Source organism: Vicugna pacos, chromosome 5 (genome assembly GCF_048564905.1).
Source record: "Vicugna pacos chromosome 5, VicPac4, whole genome shotgun sequence".
Taxonomy (NCBI): Eukaryota; Metazoa; Chordata; class Mammalia; order Artiodactyla; family Camelidae; genus Vicugna; species Vicugna pacos.
Window position 1 is genome coordinate 90,437,107 of NC_132991.1, and position 15,391 is coordinate 90,452,497.

Genomic DNA, 15,391 nt, shown 5'->3' on the forward strand with positions numbered 1-15,391 from the left:
GCCAGAAGACCCCTTCCAAGTGGCTGGACAGCAAGGCTTCCAGCACACAAAGAGGCCAAGATGGCCCTCCTTAATACAAGGGGCAACATGGCAGAGGTGGAGAAAGGGATTTTCAGGAGTGTTTGTTCTCAGATCAGTCCTCTCTCCATCCCCCCAGCAAACAAAGGGAAAAGCCACCACCACCATCACCATGACACACAGGGGGCCCGCTAGGAACAAAATTCCTGGAGTCAGCGCAGCTTAACAGACTGCAGTGTGTGCTCCACCCTCAGCTTTGCAAGGGCTCAGCCTGCTCCTAGGGTTCAGTCCCGAATAAACCCCAGCCATGGAAGAGGGGGCCTGTCCAGAAAGGAAAGTCTCCCACAGGCAGGTCTCCTGGGGCAACAGAAGCTCCAATTCCATTCACGACACTTCATGTCTGTCTGAGCAGTTGGTATGGAGGACAATGATGATGTATTTAGACAAGAAAATTTTCAAGCCAAAATTGTAATTTAATGAATAAAACTGATACTCTGATGACACTGAAGAACAAAAGATTTCTAAGCGGCGGTGGTACCATTTCCAAATAACTCTCATTACCCGGTCATGGCTGCCTCTGGTGACGAGGATGAGAACTAACTTGATGTCATCAGCAACGTTTGCCTTTTAAATTAAGTACCTGGGTTCTTGGGACGCCTTCTCAAGCCACTTTCTGCTTTCGCAGTGTAGGAGCTGGACATGCAGGCTGTGCCCCATACTTCTCAGCCAGGCTCCTGGACAGGCAGGTGTAGCCAGGCTTCCCTTCCTAACCCAGAGGCTTCTGCGGCTCCTGCTTTCTCTCTGCTTTACCTTTCCTTCCCCTGTGCAAAGTCTGCCACTGCTGCCCCTTCCTGAATCACACCAGTCGGCCCGGCCCTCTCCAGAAGTCCCTCTGCAGACTCCTCTTCCTTTCCAGGTCTTCCCCAGCACCCCCGCCCAGGGTTGGGCTCATGGAGCCTTCCCTCCTGCACCACCCATAAGCACCTCACCCCTGGACTTTCTGGCAGAAGAGACAAGGGGACAGAAAGCCCTCCCTGGGAAAGGGCTGAACCAGTACACTCTCCAAGAGAGCAGGGAAGAAATGCATCTGCTAAAGCCCAATTACATAGCCACTAACAAAATGTGGCAGTTTTGCCTCTGGAACCACGTAGAACCAAATATGTCAATAATCCCCTTGTCAGATACATTTGCCCAAGAGAAATGCAACGGCATCCCACCAGCAGGGGAAACCTCAGGGTCCACCAGGAACCCACGCTTCCCCGGTGACGCCCCGCCGCCGGGGACACCCACCTATTTGCTCGATGAGGTTTCTCCAGGAGTCGGCGGGAATGGGGTGGATCATCTGCAGGGCCTCGGTGAGCGTGGTAGGGCTGTCGGCGAGGGCCGGGAACTCCTCGGGTGTGGCCCCATTTCCCGGGGTGGAGGACGACTCGCTACAAGAGAGAGGAGAGGCAGGGGCCGGTTATTTTTAAGCAACGACGCACCTCGCAAGTGGCGTCCGCACCAGCGGCCTTGGCCAGCTGGACCCTGCCTGGGATGTCCAGGCGGAGCGGCCGCAGCGGCCGCCGCCCCTCCCGGCCAGGCGGGCCCCACAGGCCCTTTTTGTCACCCCACCAGGGCGCGACCGTGTGATTCATTCCCACACCAGCCCGCCCAAACCTTCATGTTTTCGGAGCTCTCGGGCAGGCGTCGGAAAGTTGGCGCGCCCTGCCCGCTCCGCGGCGCCAACCGGCCGCCCCGACAAGTATCCCAGCCAGGAGCCCAGCGCGCGCTCCGCACCCTGCGCCGCTCGCTGTCACAGGGTCCCCGGTCCCCTTCGGGTAGCGATCCTCCCGACCCAGGGCCACGCGGCTCGGAGAAGGGGCACCGAGCTGGACGCGTGCGCCCAGGGCGCCCGGGAGGGGGCGCGGGAGGCGGCCCGGGGTGTTGACGGTCCGGCTGGGGTGCACCCCGGGCCCCAGGCGGCGTGCCCGCTCGACAAGGGCCGCGGGAGGAGTGAGGGCCGGCGGGCCCCGCGGGGCCGGGGGCGGGAGACAGGACGTTCGGGTCTCCATCGGGGGCCGAGGACGCAAGCTGGGGCCACCGGCGCGTGTTGGCGGCGCGCGAGGGTCGGGACGGCCGCTCGTCCTCACCTGCCGGGCAGGTGTCCCGCCGCTGAGTCGCGCGCGTCGCTCTCTGAGGTGGAGCTGTCGTGGTCCACGGCGCAGGCGGCGCTGAAGGCTGCGGCCAGCAGCTCCATGGGGGCCAGAGGCCGGGCGGGCGCTGGGGCCGAGTTGGGGGCCACTCTGGGGGCCCGGGGCCGGGCTGGGGACAACGAGCGGGCTGCCGAGCAGGGTCGCTGCGCTCTCGGCTGGAGCCGTAGCTGCCGCCGCCGCCGCCGCCGCTGCGGAGCGCTCCGGCAGGCGGACGGGCGCGCGCGCGCCTGGAGGCTCCCGGGGTTGCCACGGCAACAGGGGAGGCGGGAGGGGCGCGCGCGGCGGGGGCGAGTCCGGGCGGCAGCAGGGCGGGGGGAGCCTGGACTCCGCGAGATCTAGGCCCCGCGGGAGCCGACTGCGGCCCGGGACCTCCTGCCCGGCCCGCGCCTCCCTCCTCCGCCGCGGTCGCGCTCCGCCCGGGCAGGCGAGGAGGGCAGAATGGGTGGGGGCGGGCGAGCTGCGCCGTGGTCTTCCCGCCCCCTTCTCGCCGTCTTGTCGGACCCCGCCAGCTCACGGGGCGAACTTGGAAGGTAGGGGCAAAGTGACTCTGCTCCGCGCGCCCCTGAACCTCCACCTCGCCCACGCCGCCCATCCTCTGAGGTTCTTCAGAGGGACCGACCCGTTGACCCCCGCCTCTGCAGCCCTGGGCCCAGCCTCGAGGGACTCTCGAGGACGCCCGCTCCTGACCGACCTGACTGTGGAGAGGGGGCCAGCGCCGAGGCCTCTGCCGGTCGAGTCTGGCCGCCCCCAGCTACCCTGAGGCCCTGGCGGCCCGGTGTAGGTGTAGGGGAGCGAGCGGAGAGGAAACAGTGTTCCCAAACCTTCACCCTGTTTCCCTGCCCGGTCACATTGCCTCTTGGAACCTGCACCTTCGTGTTAGCTAGTTCAACTCGCTTCCAGATACGGAGAACAAGCAAAAATGAGAAACTGGAGTCGAGGGGAGTGTGAGTGGTCCCGTGTGATGTGGAGATACAGCGTGGAATATCTGATTGTATGGCCAGCAAGACAGCTGGCGCAGGACACAACTCCTCAGTGTCCTTTTCTGAGGGCAGCCCGTCCACTCGCCGCTCTCAGCTTCCCTGGGCAGGGCTGGGTGCCTCTCGCGGCCAGGGCCAGTTCCCGCCACCCGGAGTGGACCTGGGGTGGTGGGGAGTGCATCGCAGACCAAAGTGGAAAATCTCCTCCTGCACCTTCCCCTGCACATCCCACCCACGGGGCATTTGTTTAAATGAATAAATTCCTTGTTTTTGGAAGCAAATACTCCTGGTGGGAGGGGTTCAGTTACTAGTTAGGAGGTTGGCTTTAATGCATTGCTTAGCCGCCAAAGTCGTGGTAAAGGGAGGGATGGGGCGGGAAAGGAGAGAAAGCTGCTTAGGAGGGGCCCTTTTTGCTTGGAGGGGAGCTCTGCTTCCCAGACTCCAGCTGGAGCCCCTGGTGGTCCCCTGCCCAGCCAATCCTCCCCCAACTCTAACTCCACAAACCGGTTCTTAAAGATGCCTCTCAGCGCTAGTTCCTATCTAGGGGCCAGGATGGACAGGTCTGATCTCCTCTTGCCCTTGAGGCCTAAGAACATTTGCTTGCCTGTCATCTGGTCTTCTCTTTCCAGCCCATGCCCCTCCCTTCCTTGACTCATTCTAGGACTCTCCAGACAGCCCTCTCTTGAGCTCTACCCTGTCATGTGCCCACTGGCCACATCCACCAGAATGTGTTCTAAACACTCCACCAGTGCACTGACATCCCCACCACCACCATAGCCAACCAGGAGGCCAGGCAGGATGTGAGAGCTAGCCTCAACATCTCTATACCTGCTGTCATCCCACCTGTCAGTGCCTCACTGAGCCCCTTGGGTCCTCAGAGTCTTTCAGAGCATCCTCTCCTTGGTATTTGGACCTCTCCCCAGTCCATCCCACTCTCTGTTCTCTTTCTAACCTAGGGGTCTGCTTTTGTCCCTCCCCTGCTTAAAACATCTGTTGGAGTCCCAGTCCCTAGGGTTGAGGCCAGCCTCCTGGCTCTGCGATGGGCTCTTTACCAGATGCCCCACTCCCTGCCATCTTCCTCTGCTAGGACTGCCCAGCCCACCCCCCAAGTTCTCACACTTCCTGGCTGCTGCTCCCTAGAGCGTCCCCGTACCCGGGCCCTTAACCCTGTATAACCAGCATAACCAGCAGCATTGCCTGGCACTATAATTCCCTGTGAATAGGGCTGTCCTCACACTAAGACATGGGCTCCTCCAGGGTGAGTACCCTGGTGTCTTCCTCGTCTTTTGTCAGGCTCAGAGCAGGTACCCTGTATGGGTGATCACTAGGTCCTGCTGCTCAGCATGGTTTCACTGCCCTTTCAATTTGATGTAATACTAAGTGGAAGCTTTCACACTTTGCTGCACTGAGGAGAAAAGATTTTTAAAAAATCAAAATATTCAAGTGAAGTTACGTATATTAAGATGAGTATAATAAACCCTTCCAATTGAAAAATAAGCTAAAAATATCCTTCTAATTATAAAATCAGCTTAGAAAGTCACAGAGTTCTGAAGGCATATAACCTTAAGCTAAATTCCCCATGTTCTACTTTCTATCATATTTACTGTGTATTAGGTAGGCTATTATTAAAATCTCCACTTAGCTGACATTTTGCTCTGAATCATTCACAAAATAAAGTATAGGTAAATATTTCAAATAGTTGTACTTTACTAGTCCATAGTTGGTGCTCTCTAAGTGTTTGTTAAGGAGCTGATATGTTTTAAAAAATGTTTAGTTACTTTACATATTTTAGCTAAAGATTCTTTGTTTCTTCTTTTGAGTTATAAAAGGTAAATGTTGGAAACAAAGTGGATTCTTATTTATGCGCAGCCTCAGCTTCAGGAGTCCTCATTTATGTGGGGCCAACTGATGTCCTTCAGAGTCCAATGACCCCCGTTCCTGGGCTCCCAGATGCCTGCCTGTGATCCCTCAACAGATAAAGTACATCCTTTCTGGGCATGTTTGCCCTAACAAACTAATAGCCCTAGCGAATGCCTGATGTCACAGTAGCTCAGGCTGGTTTTTTCCAGCCCACCTTATCAGAGTCATAATTCCCACTGCCCTTCACAGACCCCAAACCTCTTACCTCATTTACAATCAATCAAAGACTTGTGCACAAGCCGATCAGGCACCTTGTGACACAACCTTATAAAACACCCCAACAACCAGCCCTCAGGGCTCACACAGGCACCTCTCTTCTGTGCGGCCCACTGTTGTCTAGAACAGTGAACCCTAATAAACCCCTTTTCTATTCTCGTACTTTATCTCTGGTCAATTCTTTTACCAACCCGCATGTCACTGGCTCACCATTTGGTCACCGTGTTGTGTCATACAACAATTTAAATTCATAAAATGTTACTTTATTCTGAGGGAGAGTTGCTAGAAGCAAAGGGAAACTTAGAAATGATCTGGTCCAATTCTTATTTTTTACAGAAAAAAGAAGCAGAACCAGAAGGTTAAAATGACAAGCCCAAGCTCACAGCTGGCTGACGGCAGAGTTTGGAAGTGTATGCTAGTAAGTCAAGACTCTATTGTTCGGGATAAGGGAATGCAAATTGCTGTTGACTTCTTCTAAATATTTTTAGGGTCACCTGGCATGTTACCGATTATCACACTTTAAAACACAGCTGTATTCTTAAATCTAGTGGGAAAATGACTTTGTAGTGAGGAGATAATCCTCAAATACCTATTTTAAAGTTTCTAGAAACAGGTAACTTGATAACTTTTAATTAACTCTATCTTTTGAATCCATACACACAGTTTATTTTTGTCATTCTTAAGAGACTTTTTTAGTTGCTGTGAAAGTCAACAAATTTAAACCACAGAGGCAATGCCAACAGTCAGTCCACAGAAGGCTACAAGCTTGAGGTTAAACGGAGCCCCAAAACCAAGGGAGAAAGTTAGGAAGAGGACAAAACGTAGCCTCTCTCACTGCTATTCCCAGAGGAGCCATACTCAATGGATGAAAAGATTTCCCCAGAAGGAGATTTCTGTACTACTTCCCCAGAAGTAGAGTCTTCTGCTGTGTGGTTGGAAATATTTTACTGATGACGTGGAGGTGGAGATCTTTCCTTGCTTTTATCATGAGGATAATTTATAAATGTGGGATGGTAACATGTTATGAAAATAAGTTAAAAACACAATCAGTTTAGCCCTGTTTATTTAGTAAAGAATTAATCTGGCCTTTCCCTTGTGTGGGGAGGCTCTGGGGCAGGAGGGTGACCTCTAAGCCATTGGAATGTTATGTCTGATAAGAATGTCTTTACTTACCTGGAGGCCATGTCAGATAAAGTGGGAGCTCTGGGCTCTGTGTTAATAGCTCAGCTTCCAGAAGGGCTGAAGACTGAGGTCAGTCTTCTGGGTGGCCAACCAGTTCTAGGTGACAGAGCTCCAGTAAAAACTCTGGCCACCCAGACTCAGATGAGCCGCCTGGTTGGCAATATTGTCACACGTTGTTGCCCAGGACTGTTAGCTCTGTCCACGATTCCATAGGGACAGGACAACTGGCAGATCTGAGTGGAACTTCTCCGGATTCTTTCCTATGCATCTCTCCCCTTGTCTGACTTAAAACTGTTAACTTTCTCTGTAATAAGCTGTAACCATGAGTAACAGCTCTGAGTCCTGGTGAATTTTTGAACTGAGGATGGTCTTGTGGGCTCTTCCTTGACTTTGCAAGCCTCGAATCTGATTTAGAGTATAGGTACCACATGCCTCCACCAGCCTTCCTTTCCTTGATCTCTTTTTCTCTCCCTCCATCTGCCCTATACACATGCCAGGTTAGTTTTCCTCAAACACATCTGTTTCCGCACATCTGTTTTCTGCCGTGACTCCCCAGACCTTGCTGGTACTTCATTGCTAATGGAGTTAGTGTGCAGTCTGGGCAGAGGCTGTCCAGATGGAAGCTGGGTCACCCCTGGGAGCTCCCATGGCCCTGTCTTTGCTCTGTTAGTTCTGCCCTGTTATCACCCACTTGCATGGTTTCTCTTCCAGTGACCTGAGATTTGGGGGTGTCATTTATCTCTGCATCCCAGCACCCAGTGCATTCAGGAGGCATCAGGAAATCATGAATATGTACCTATGGGGAAGTTACCTTAACATGTCCTTGGTTTCAGTCTTCTATAGTTATTGAGAGTGGCATTAGCACTCCCTTGATATTACATCTTGCCCTTCTTTGGTTAATGAAGATGTTTCTTTAATTGCCCTCTTTGGGTACTAGTAGGCTTCTGGGGTTGGTGCCTCAAGCTGGGGGGGAAGTAACTGACCTGTTGTGGTCAGTCAAAAAACCCATGAAAACCAGATTCACCACGCTGGTGAAGTGAGGAGCGTTTTATTTTTGTTTTTGTTCTTTTTTGACGTGGTTGCTATGGTGGATGGACAGTTGTTATACTCTTGGTTAAATAGAGAAAAGCCCAGAGGGATGATGAAAGGCATACAAATCCTTGTCTGGTTGGAGGAGATACACCAGCTTTGGACAGGTTTCAGTGATTACCGGAAGCAGGCATGGCGGTCTTAGGGCTTTGCCACTGAAAATTTGATATTGCTCAGCTGAATACATTTTCAGAATCAAAAATAGACAGCCCAGCTTTGCTCCACTTCCAGGCATGAGAGGCTTGGCTAGTGAAATGTTGGCATTTCCAAAGCATTTTGATGGTGCTCGTGTCCTTAGTGGCGTCCTTAAAAGGCTGAGACAAATGGTGGCCATGTCATCAATTGTGAGATGCAGACAAGTGTATGGCCTTGATAGAAATGTATTTCTCAAAACAGGCTCCCCAAAATAACTCATGGATAAGACGCTATAATGCTGAGTGTTTATCCAAAATGGTGGAGAATGAGAAAGGGTCTGGGATGTTTGGAATATTCCTAACCATGGAGCCGGAACACATAGGGTCTGAGGATTTGGCTGTGGTTGATGTCAGATGCTTTTGACCAATAGGAGCATTTCTGAAACAAGGGAAAATGCTATTATTTCCAAGATATGTTGAGGAAGAAATCTGGAGAAAATGAGATTAGGACTTGCCTGGGTAAACATAATTTACACTTAAGTTGTGGCCACTGGGGTCAATATACTCTTAGTTGGAACTCAAACTGTAAAGGAATTAATAGCCCACTTCCTTACTTACATTTATTCATTTTAAATCATCTTATAAACTATATACTTAGATCTAATTTAGTCCTATATTAATTAGAGCATTTTGTAAACTATAGTGTACTATACAAATAGAAAGTGATATATTTAGCACTAAAATACACTCACTATTGTAATGGAGAATGTATAGCCTTAACTATGATCCAAATGTAGGAAAACTATTTAAGGTGCGAAACAAGAAGGAAAAGGATGTCCATTCATAAACAAAATAGACTTGAAGGAGAAGCATGTAGTTAACAAAATTAATAACTAGAGAGTGTTCACACATTGTTCCTTGAAAATTGCAAATAGCTAGATTTTAGGGAAATACTTTCCTTAACAAGAAATATGTAGTATAACTTTTTATTTCCTACCGGAACAAACCATCTCGTCCTTAACATCCAGTAGAAGGATTGTTCTGTGTTGAGTCACCAGGACTAAACGTTCAAGGATTTAGGGTCCTATAAAAAGACTGACATGTCTTTGGTAGAGACTGGTCACTTTACGAGAGCTGTTGGAGGCACGAATGTACCAAAGTGCCCAATTCCAGGTCCTTGACTGCCCATCATAATATTGACAAAAATGCTTTTCTTCCCAGGAATTCAAAGTTTTTGACTACTGTTGCTGTTTCTATTTTGAAGACTCTAATAAGGGAACTGGTGACCACAGCATATAATTAACAAATGTTATCATAAAGAGAAAGCATGATATTTCAAAAAGCTATCAGATACACAGCAATTGAAGAATTTAAAAAATGAAAAAGCAGTGTTAGCCAAGGCTTGGAAACTGCCATTTGCCTCTGGAGGTGGGAGTGTGAATTGATGCAACCTTTCTGGAGGGCACTGTGACACCCGTACCATAAATCTGCAAATGCTCACACTCTCTGGCAAAGGGATTCTACTTCTAGAATATATCCTAATGAACTATAAGAATCCATGTGAAAAAATTAGCTAAGGAATGATTATTATGGTGTTATTTATAATAGTGAAATATTTGGAGTAACCTAAATGTCCAATAGGAGATGGACTGTTAAAATTATGATGTATCTCTAAAATGGAATATCATTAAAAATGATTTAGAACATGTTTAATAATCTAGAAAGGTGCCCATATTATATTGACTAGAAAAGCAGATTCCCAAACGGGATGGTAGTATGATCTTGACCTTGTTTATAAATAGAATTATACATATAAAAATGTAAGCATACATATATATTTGAAAAGGGCCAGAAGAATAATCACCAAAGACATTTCACAGTGCTTGTCGTAATCTGATTGGTCAGATTCTGAGGGAATTTCCCCCTTTTTACTCGTATGTGTTTAAAATTTTTTTGCAATAAATGTGTCACTTATGTAACAGGGAAAAAAAAAAGTCAGTCAAAAAGACATCAGTCCCTCAATGTGCCTACATTTAGAGCAGGAATTTAAAGCATTCACATAAGCACAGGGAATCCTGATGAACTTGAAAAAAGGGCTGAGCTATTTTGTATTCTCTAGATTTACTTGGGGAAAAACCACTTCAATTCATTACATAAATCTATCTTTTAAAAAGCTCTTCAGTTTCCAAAGAATCACGAATTCAGATTTTTACAGTAGATCACTTTTTAGCATCTCCAAAATTAAAGCACTTACCTGATATTCTAATCTGCCTGGTTATAAAATAGTCTCTTTTCAGAAATTCCCCCTTTCTTTCCGTAAATCCACATATATGACTCCTAACCAGAATGCTGCTTCCTTTTCCACTGAAGCCATGTCCTATCGAAGGAGTCATCAAAGAAATGACTGTCTCCCATCAAAGGCAGGTCTCTTAACACCACAAATGTTTCTCTGCCCTCCTGCATGGCTACATCCCACCTATGCTGGCTCAAGTGCCACCTCCTCCACGAAGCCCACCCTCCATCCCATCCCATGGCTGGCTGTATTTGCTCACTCTTAGGATCTCCTGCAGCACTTCACCAGGGCTTCTCTTAAGGCTTGGTCACTTTCTTGGAGAATGAATTCTCTGTCCTTCTGGACTGTGCTTGGAGACAGGACTCAGCCTGACTGATGTGCCCCCAGCCCCTTGCTGTGCCTACAGAGAACTTGTATATGCTAGAGGCTCAAGACATAGTCACCAAACGGAGGTGGAGTTGGACGAGGCTTGAGAGCAAACACATGCTCTTGGTCTCATCCCAGTGCTTCTTGGTAAGTTACAGTCAAAGAAACATCTGCAAACTCTTTCCTTTCTCCCACCAAATACAAACTTCTCTCCTTGCTGCTCAGTAGGCGAGTGCGCCCATAGCTGAAGTGCTGTTGTTCCCGGGAGGACGGCAGTGTGCCAGCAAAGAAGTGGAATTTCACTTTTGTTTCTTTACCTACTTGCTGTTCACCCCTCTCCTAAGCTGACCAGTTGATGCTTCTTTTCCTAATTTTAAAATCGTGTCTCTTTTTTTTTCCCCATGCAGTGAAAACTGCATGCTAAATTATTGCTATTTCTAACGTGTTGCTCAGCCCTTGGAGTAGCTTTTATTTGTCATGGAGTCAGCAGGATCTCTAAGCCTGTTTCTTTGTTAGGCTCGGGGTAAAGAGGTGGTCCTTATTTGTCTCTCTTTTCTTCCTAGCCACAAGGGTCTTTTGAACCTAACTACAAGGGTCTTTGACCCTCAGAGGAGGGTCTTAAGCTCTCCAGAAATACATTCTTCCATTTGAAATTAGCAATTGTTCTTAAAAAAGAAAGAGACTCTGTCATCAGTTGAGTGTTTTCTATAAGAATTGATGGATTTTTACCAGGAGAGAGGAGAGCCTTCCTGACACATGGAGTTAGAGAAACGACAGGACAGAGGGGGGAAAATGCCTTCCCTGTTGAGAGCACCTGGGAATACACAGTGTCCCTCCCTTAACCCAAGGGCTCCGTTTCAGCACTTCACACGCTGTGAATTTCCATCGACTGTGTGCATGTCTTAAAGTTGGAGTGCTCTAAGTTTTCTGTTATTACCAAACCAAAAATCTTCAGGGAACACAGGCTCTTGTACATTACTGATGGGACAGCAAAACTGTCCAACCTCATATGGAAGGGAACTTGACAGTAACTAACAGGGCCGCATATATGCAATGGACTGAGGGTCTGTGCCCCACCAAATTCATATGCTGAAACCTTCACCCCTAAGGTGTCGGTAGTAGGAGGTGTGGCTTTTGGAAGGTGGTTGGGTCATGAGGGTGGCGTTCCCAGCCTCCGGAACTGTGAGAAATAAATGCTTGCTGTTTGTAAGTCACTCAGTCTATGGTATTTTGTTATGGCAGCCTGATCTGACTAAAACAACATGCATTTCCCTTTGACCCAGCAATTCTATTTCTCAGAATTTACCCTGAAGATATGTCCTGAAATATGAGACAAAGAGTGCCCAAGGTCATTCTCTGTAGCATAATTTTTGATCGCAAATGTGGGAAACAACCTACATACCCATCCAAAGAAGACTGGTTGACTGCATCATGGTTAATCACACAGTGGAGTCTTATGCAGCAGAGCTGAGAATGAGGAAGGTATTTCCCAGCTGGTATGGAGATGTTCCCTGTGTTATGTGAAAGAAGCAAGGTATGGAAGCGGACATGCAGTTTGTGAACTAAAGAAGAGGAACTCTCGCAATTGTACACACACTTTCCCCCTTCCCCCACCCCCACCCTGAGCAAGAAATGCAGGAAGGGAAAAAGAAAAACTAGTAAAAAGGGTTGTTTCCGGAATCAGGGTAGAGGATAAGACCTTTCTGAGTGTCTTTTTTAATACAGTTTTGACTTGTAAACCATGTAGATGTTTTACATATTCAAATAATTTTTAAAAATCTAAAAGTATGGGTGGGAAAAACAAATCCTAGAACTGAAAATAACCTGAAACGAATGAACCTAAGTAATTGTCAAACTGATAACATAACCACACAGAAAAAGATTCATGTCACTTTTGAATGTAGTATTGTCTTTATGCCATTACTGAGATCTATTCTAGGACTTTAAAAAAGCAAAGACCTTTTAAACTTAACTTAGTAGGTGTTGAGGGCTGAATTGTGTCCCCTGAAAATATATGTTGAACTCCTAACGCCTGGTCCCTGTGACTGGGACTTGATTTGGAAATAGGATCTTTGCAGATGTAATCGAGATATGACGATATCATACTGATTAGCCTGTGAATCCAATAACTGGTGTCTTTGTAAGAAGAGGGAGATTTGGACACAGACGCAGACGCACAGACGGGAGAGCACCATGTGAAGATGCTGGCAAGGCTGCAGTGATGCGCCTGCAAGCCAAGGAATGCCAAGGGTTGCCAGCAACCACCTGAAACTGGGAGATTCTCCCCAGTGGCCTTCAGACGGACCGTGGCCCTGCTGTGATTCTGGTCCCCAAGACTGTGAGAGAATAATTTCTGTTGTTTTTAATCCACCCGGTTTGTGGTGCTTCCTTACAGCTGCCTTAGGAAACTAATATGGTAGATTTGTTATTGGTTATGGTACAGGTGGAGCAATTGTGAAACTCTTTGTGTATCTGTAGAGCAGAGCATTACCCCACAAGACATTGATGTTGAGAACCAAGGTCCTCGCTGTTAGAAAAGAGAGATGAAAATATGGAAAAGGGGGAGAGAGGAGGAATGCTGTGTGTCAGACTGGAATTGAAAGTATCTGTGTGAACTCACACACACACACACACACACACACACACACACTCACACATGTTTCCTCGCGCTGTCCGCTTGAAAGTCCTAGAAGCAATGACCTACTAGTAGCACACAGAGCCTGCGGATCTTGGTTTCTAAATGTCATTCTGCGCTAAAAGGGTTTAGGGCTCCTTGGGGAAATGGCTGACTCCAGGTCTGGGACATAGAAATCATAGAAAATATCTTCTTATGTCAGAAAGTAAGGAAGTACTCAAAGAGGTAAAGGGATATGTCAAGGAACATAGTAACCAGCTGAAAGGGGCTCCTCCTGGCCAAATCTGTGACAGTTTGAACATCAAAGGGAATAAGACAGTAATGGATTCAATGGACACATTGAATTAAAACAACAACAACAAACAACCACCGTGAATCCAGAGTGAAACTCAAAAACAAAATAAAACAAAAACAGAGGAGGGGTCTTCTTCATAGAAGACTATCAACTAATTTAAGTGGGAGGAACAACAGAACATTCCCATTTTGCAGTCCCCAATGCAATGGTTGATTCAGGAAGGATCATTAATAGACGTTAGAAGCCACTGAGTGAAAGGTTAATAGGAAAGAGGATATGTACTTGGTCTTAAATGATCACTTTACGGATGACTTACTTGTTGCAAAAGGGAAAATGTACCTTTACTTCAGAGCAATCTGGCAGCTTCAGAATTAACGAAATGGTCAAATTTAGCACCAGGAATAGCAGGCCCATTGACGTTAGTGCCTTTGGATGGGTTACAGTTTGGAGCACATGCCACCTGGATGCATTCTTGCTAAAAATGTTTAACCTGAATCTAACCAAGTGTCTGGCCCTAACTTCCAGTTTAAAGGAAATGAATGGAGTAAAGGAACAGGTTAAAACACTGCATGAGGAAGCAGGCAGACAAACCCTCAGGGGGGCCATTCTGCAATTGATAAGCACAATTTCACAAAATTAGTCACAGAAAAAATGGGGAGACTGTTTAGATGATAGGAATCTAAAGAGACCAAACTGACAAATACAGTGCTCGAAACCTGATTAGACCTGGGTTCGCAAATTCCAGCTGTAAGAGATATCTGGGGACAATTGGGAGAGATTTGAAAATAGACTGGATATTAGGTAGATTATGGAATGATCGTGAATGTTCTTAGGGGTGATAAAAGCATTGTGATTGTGTGGAACATCCTTATTCTTAGAAGCTTTATGCTTGCTTTTCAGGGGTGAAGTGTTAGGATGCCTGCAATTTACTTTCATTTGGTTTAGTGGAGACAGAGGAAGGAGAGAGACGTGCAGATATGCAGGGTATTAATGCTTTTTTGAGTCCAGGTTGAGGGTATGTGGGAGTTCATTGTACTTTTCTTTCAAATTTTCTGTATGTTTAATTTTTTTCTTTATAAAAATTTGAGGGAAAGGAGAAAAGTATTTAAAGAAATAGCACCTTTGGTTTAAAGAACTGTATTAATTTTAAATGCACTCAGATGTAAGGTTTAGAATATTGAGTTACGGGTGGTATAAAGGCTGAGGGAAGGAAGTGGATTTCGCTAGTCACCCTGACAAGCTGGGGAGGCCCCCCTGCAATGTGAGCCCCAGGAAGGCAGAGCTTTTGCTCTCCTGTGCCCTCTGCTGACCCCCTGGTACCTAGAGAGCCTGGATCATGGTAGTGCCCTACGAGCATCCATCCGACACAATGATGTGTAAACAGCTCAGTGATAAACACCTTTGCCTGATTTCTGGTGATTTTTTCAGTATAGATTCTTGCTCAAGGATTAAGGGCATTTGTATTTCTTTTCACGTATTTCATTAAATTACTAAATTTTTTTTTTTTACCAGTTTACGCTCAACCAGTGTCTCTTTCTCTGCACTCTTTTTTTCTTGTGTGTGTATATATATATATATATACACATATATATATATATTTTATTGAGGTATAGTCAGTTTACAATGCTGTGTCAATTTCTGGTGTACAGCGTAATGCTTCAGTCATACATGAACATACATATATTCATTTTCATATTCTTTTTCACCATAAGTTACTATAAGATACTGAATGTAGTTCCCTGTGCCTTACGTCTCTCTGCACTCTTTCCAGCACTTAGTATTAGAATTTTAAGCACGTTGCCAATTTGATACATGAAGAATGATTATCTTGTTCTGTTTTGCATTTTTCTTGCATTTCTTTCTTTACTCATGTAGTTTTTTTTGTGTGTGTGTGTGTTTCTGATTGTTTTGAATTTTTCTTTTGTGAATAATCTTTTTGAAACCATGAGTAATCATTAGTCAAATGCATTTCACCTGCCTTCTTCACTCATCAAGGTCGTTTTCAGACTTGCATGTCCTCCAAATGGCACTTAGTCTAAACAATAAGATGTTTGCCCCACTTGTTGGCCAG

At 46.9% G+C, this 15,391-nt stretch overlaps 1 protein-coding gene across 3 annotated transcripts in view; it reads right to left on the reverse strand.

Annotated features, from left to right (window-relative positions):
* The window catches only part of NGEF (neuronal guanine nucleotide exchange factor), a 101,433-nt gene that overhangs the window by 36,715 nt on the left and 49,327 nt on the right, over positions 1-15,391 (reverse strand). For 2 of the 3 annotated variants that reach the window (XM_031677837.2, XM_072961857.1), the window contains one exon: positions 1,309-1,451. In XM_031677837.2, the coding sequence (XP_031533697.1) occupies positions 1,309-1,451 (143 nt within the window). Of the gene's footprint in view, positions 1-1,308; positions 1,452-2,150; positions 2,394-15,391 lie in introns of those variants that run through there. The other variant, XM_072961856.1, reaches the window with a different exon arrangement.